The 5846-nt window shown below is 32.8% G+C and overlaps 1 protein-coding gene across 1 annotated transcript in view; it reads right to left on the bottom strand.

Moving 5' to 3' along the window:
• The window catches only part of LOC111408407 (expansin-like B1), a 2450-nt gene extending 1954 nt beyond the window's left edge, over window positions 1–496 (bottom strand). Inside the window, exons 1-2 of the mRNA XM_023038172.1 lie at window positions 376–496; window positions 20–270 (exon numbers count right to left, since the gene is read on the bottom strand). Of these exons, the coding sequence (XP_022893940.1) occupies window positions 20–270; window positions 376–496 (372 nt within the window). The remainder of the gene's footprint in view (window positions 1–19; window positions 271–375) is intronic.
• Window positions 497–5846: the final 5350 nt, after the last annotated feature.

Raw genomic sequence — 5846 nt, 5'->3', positions numbered from 1 at the left:
GTGGGCTTGATAGTAGTACAAATCTGGTGGCAAGTTGAGATAGTATTGATCTAGTGGTGACCGAGGGTGGTGATTGTGAGATGGCTGGAAGTGCAAATTTGATGGTGACATTGTAGATTGTTGTCAATGGTTGTAATGGTGGTGGTGGAAATAGGCAGCCCCAACGACAACGTTGATAATCACCACAGTGATGAAAACATGCAGCGGAATAGACATAAAATTGTGTTACAAAAAGTGTAACACATATTTTACACAAGGGTAACACACAGTCTTACAAAAAATAATAATAAAATAAATTAAAAAAGTAAAATAGTTGTGCAGAAAAATAAAATATCATAAAGAAGAGGGGAAAGGGAAAACGAGAGCACCACATACTTGCAGTTCCTAGGCCTTCGGGGCTACCGTAATAGCTTGCTCTCGATTTTTGAAATCCTTGGCCATAACAAGTTGCTGCCAACAGCAATATCATAGGAAAAAAGAAGAAATAAGAACCCATTTTTCAGACAGCTCCAATTCTTGAAGGGGACGAGGGATACACAAAAGCTGGATTTTAGATGCCGTTTTATAGCAGAACGAGAGCACGCACTCAGAATTAATGATTTTAATATCTACGATTTTTCTCCCACTATGGACTAATGGTGTAATGGAAAGCTAAAAACTACCGACATCGAAAATTGACTTCTTAAGACTATATCGTTACTGCTAAGGGTGAAACTTACATCTTCACGCATACGTACAACATTTAACGGCTTGAATCATTCCTCTTAACAGTATAAATATTTTCCGATGGAACCTCAAAATTCAATATGTAATTTACTTATTAGAACCTAAGACGCTCAAATGTGGAATTTTATCGGTCAAAAGCTCAAATCAGCAATCCAATTTCAAATTAATAGTAAAAAATAAGCTACGATTTTTTGGGAACTTGCAACATAGTACAGTAGTTTACACCTACTTATAAAATCATCTTTATAATTTATTCTCATGAACAAGAGGAAATTACAAAGGAAGTGGTGCCATAAGGGGCAGGGAAAATGAACGTCCCTGCAATATTTTTATTTTTTAAAAATACATGTAATACACATAATATTTGTATATCGTCTTTTCATATTTTTTTGGCCCCGAAAGTGATAATCCAACTCCACCACTGGAAAAGAACAACGTCATAGAATGAAGAGCTTGTGTCTTTAACATTCTTTTTTTAAATTTTGGTTGTGTTTAAATTATAAATTAAGAAGCAGGTTTCTCGAAATGTGTGAATAAAAACTAAGCGATAAGTAGTAGATTCATAGAGTATATGGATAATCAGTGTTTGATATGTTTAAATTATAATTTAAACTTGTGCTAAACATGCACAATTTATGATGAAACATAAAATTCTTCCTATGTTAAAACTTTAACCAAGACGTAACTCTAATTTTTGCTAAAATGTTTCTCACAACCTCCATACATAATTATTAGCATCACATTACGATGGCAACTACAGACAAAATGCAACTGTATTTTAGCAATAAGTACGACTGCTGGACCTCGTTCATAATTTTATTAATCCCACTTAATTCATGTCAATATTTTTTTCTACCTTCTTACCCTTCAAATACGTAATTGTACAGTATGTACAAGGTAACTATGATTATACTTTTCTTTTTTTTTTTAACTATATGAATTTCATACATTTTTGAAAAAAAGATCATCTGCTTTTAAATTTTCAATTAAATCAATTATTATTTTAATTTAGATGAATCTACATGACCTGATAGATATTCCAAATAATAATAAACACTATTACCACCTTACAGAAAGCATTAAAGTGGAACCTTCAATTTCTACTCCGTGATTATCTTCTTCCAAAAATATCAAAAAAAATATCTATTCCATGAGTGCACATGGAACTATTTAATTCCATGTGGAGAATGCTTATTTGGTATCAATTCGATCTATTTGTATTAGAATTGGACTTAACTATGTAGACCCTTAATCAAAAAATGGTTATTGAACTCACTAGACTAAAATATTATCATACAAACTAACATACTTAAAAAAGTAAATAGACATTTATTCTATTCCCTAGTAGTTTTAGATTTGAATGGAATATGGTCACTCGGAGATAGAATTGCATCTCCACATTAATCCAAGTCTGAAATGAATAATCATATGATCATTTTTCCGCATATAAAATATATGAGTAGAGTAGGAAATTTATTATTTGGCCACCACGCCCCAGCTACCATCACAATATATATATAACCTTGCTACATATACACTATGACGGCGTAACTTTTGTTTACACTTTGTCACGTGACATTATCATATTAAACAATTTAAATTTCAAACAATTTTGTTCATCCAATTGACATTTGACAACAATATAAGTGTCAACCAACATGTTGGTCGGAGTTTTTCATTTCTAAGGTGGCAATCTCATTTGGAGAAGAAGAGACCACGAAGAGAAGCGCTCTGGTGAGTATAGTCGATTGGTGTGTTGGAAATGACATGGATCTCTCCGGAACAGGTGGTGCCGTTGGAGTTTGAGTGATAGTATTTTGGAAATAATATGGAGGTTCACTGGTTTGGCAATGGTTTCAATTTTAATAAGGCCTAGCACAAAACATCCCTACGTTTGACACTTTTTGCGGAAAACGTTCCTACTTTTGACATTTCTTGCGTAAAACATCCATACGTTTCAATTTTTTTTTTTTGCATTTTCATCCTTATTTTCACGTTTCATTGCGAACCACGTCATTTTCATCAATTTGAAACGTAAGAACATTTTATACACTACATATCAAACATAAGGACGTTTTGTACTATTATACATTTTAATAATTATTTGGACACACTTACACTTTTTAAAATATTTAGGAGTAAAATTGCAATTTATTCTTTATTTTTCTTTTCTTTTTCTTTTTTTTATTTTTATTTTTTTAAAAGGGGCATTTTTAGCAATGAAACGTTGAAATAAGGACGAAAATGCAAAAAAATGAAACGTAAGGACGTTTTCCCCAATAAGTGTCAAACTTAGGGATGTTTTGTGCTATTAACCCATATTCCAAATAATAAACACTATTACCACCACACAGAAAGCATTAAAGTGAAACCTTCCATTTCTACTCTATAATTATTTTCTTCCAAAACTATCAAAAGAATGTCTATTCCATGAGTGCACATGGAACTATTTAATTCCATACGTAGAATGCTTATTTGGTATCAATTCGATCTATTTGTATTAGAATTGAACTTAACTATGTAGAACCTTAATCAAAAAATGGTTATTGAACTTGTCACTAGACTAAAATATTATCATACAAACTAACATACTTAAAAAAGTAAATAGACATTTATTCTATTCCCTATTAGTTTTAGATTTGAATGGAATATTGTCATTGGGAGATAGAATTCCATCTCCGCATTAATCCAAGTCTGAAATGAATAATCATATGATCATTTTTCCACATATAAAATATATGAGTAGAGTAGGAAATTTATTATTTGGCCACCACGCCCCAGCTGCCATCACAATATATATAATCTTGCTACATATACACTATGATGGCGTAACTTTTGTTTACACTTTGTCACGTGACATTATCATATTGAACAATTTAAATTTCAAACAATTTTGTTTATCCAATTGACATTTGACAACAATATAAGTGTCAACCAACATGTTGGTCGGAGTTTTTCATTTCTAAGGTGGTAGTCCCATTTGGAGAAGAAGAGACCATGAAGAGAAGCACCCTGGTGAGTATAGTCGATTGGTGTGTTGGAAATGACATGGATCTCTCCGGAACAGATGGTGCCGTCAGAGTTTGGGTGATGGTATTTTGGAAATGATATGGAGGTTCACCGGTCTGGCAATGGTTTCAATTTTAATAAGGCCTAGCACAAAACATCCCTATGCTTGACACTTCTTGCGGAAAACGTCCCTACTTTTGACACTTCTTACGTAAAACATCTATACGTTTCAATTTTTTTTGCATATTCATCCTTATTATCACATTTCATTGCGAAAAACGTCATTTTCATCAATTTGAAATGTAAGGATGTTTTGCACGCTACATATCAAACGTAGGGACGTTTTATAGTATTATGCCTTTTAATAATTATTTGGACTTACTTGCACTTTCAAACGTAGGCACGCTCTGTTATTTGGTCTCTATTTTGATGCTGAGTGTGTGTGGCGATTTTTGGGTACTGCAAGTTTTGGATTCGAAATATTCATTTCATTCTCTAACAAAAGTGAGGATATGCATCAATATTAGTGCCAATTTGAGTGCACTCTACACCCCTTTCTTGTATCTAAATTTTCACTTGCTTTCTGAAAATGTTGCACACATTTTAGGTGCTATTTGAGTGCACTTTACACCCCTTTCTTGTGTCAAAATGGGCCCTGCCACTCTCCATGTTGATCATCTAAGTATTATATATATATACATATATATAGAAGAAACATCTACTAGAAGATTATAATGACTTGCGAAATCCTTTATTGAAGTTAAAATTTTATAATAGTACCCACCTCAGGATTTGGGTGGTATCGGAGTCAACAAGCTCAAAGAACAATTTTCGATCCGACTAGAGTTCAAATGAGCAATCGGATTTTCATCAATTTGAAATGTAAGGACGTTTTGCACGCTACATATCAAACGTAGGGACGTTTTATACTATTATGCCTTTTAATAATTATTTGGACTTACTTGCACTTTCAAACGTAGGCACGCTCTGTTATTTGGTCTCTATTTTGATGCTGAGTGTGTGTGGCGATTTTTGGGTACTGCAAGTTTTGGATTCGAAATATTCATTTCGTTCTCTAACAAAAGTGAGGATATGCATCAATATTAGTGCCAATTTGAGTGCACTCTACACCCCTTTCTTGTATCTAAATTTTCACTTGCTTTTTGAAAATGTTGCACACATTTTAGGTGCTATTTGAGTGCACTTTACACCCCTTTCTTGTGTCAAAATGGGCCCTGCCACTCTCCATGTTGATCATCTAAGTATTATATATATACATATATATAGAAGAAACATCTACTAGAAGATTATAATGACTTGCGAAATCCTTTCATTGAAGTTAAAATTTTAAAATAGTACCCACCTCAGGATTTGGGTGGTATCGGAGTCAACAAGCTCAAAGAACAATTTTCGATCCGACTAGAGTTCAAATGAGCAATCGGATTTTGCAGGATGTATTAAAGGTATAATGATATAATGCAAGAGCAGCCTTAATAGTGCCTTTCTTTGTAGCTAATTGGCCACTTCAGGGGCACGTGCATATTTCAATATACAAATGCCAATAGAAAAAAATCTTGTCATTCTGGAAGTGTACGTTGATAATGTAGAGAAATTGTGATATTATTAAGCTAGTGTCGAAATAAAAATTTGCTTGACGGCGGACTGTCTAGAGCGCCTACTTTAAAAAAAAAATTAAGAGGGAGGGCTAATATAAATTTATCTTTTGACGAAGACAGATTCTAAGAAGACGATAAGTTTATCAAGAAAAACGTCATTGAAATTAAGGGCTTGTGTCTTTTAAGCTAATATAATGTTTTATTGATGTAAAAGTCGAGATCGATGAGTTATGAATAACTTGTTCAACCTTGTTTGTTGCTCTTCGGCTAATGCTTACATCCATGACACTTGAGAGAACACGAGAAATATCCCTTGACATTTGAAATAGATAAAGTTACTATTTGTCTCCCTTAAAAAAATAATAATAATAATAATTAATTTTTATATTCATTTTCAACCACATATTCATAAAATAAAATATTTCGTACTTTAACCCAAAATTTTTATCTATATTTTATCCACACATTTTCCAAAATATCACTATTCAAAGCATC

This window comes from Olea europaea, chromosome 13, assembly GCF_002742605.1.
Source record: "Olea europaea var. sylvestris chromosome 13, O_europaea_v1, whole genome shotgun sequence".
In the NCBI taxonomy this organism is placed as follows: domain Eukaryota; kingdom Viridiplantae; phylum Streptophyta; class Magnoliopsida; order Lamiales; family Oleaceae; genus Olea; species Olea europaea.
This window is presented reverse-complemented; position numbering and strand designations above follow the sequence as displayed.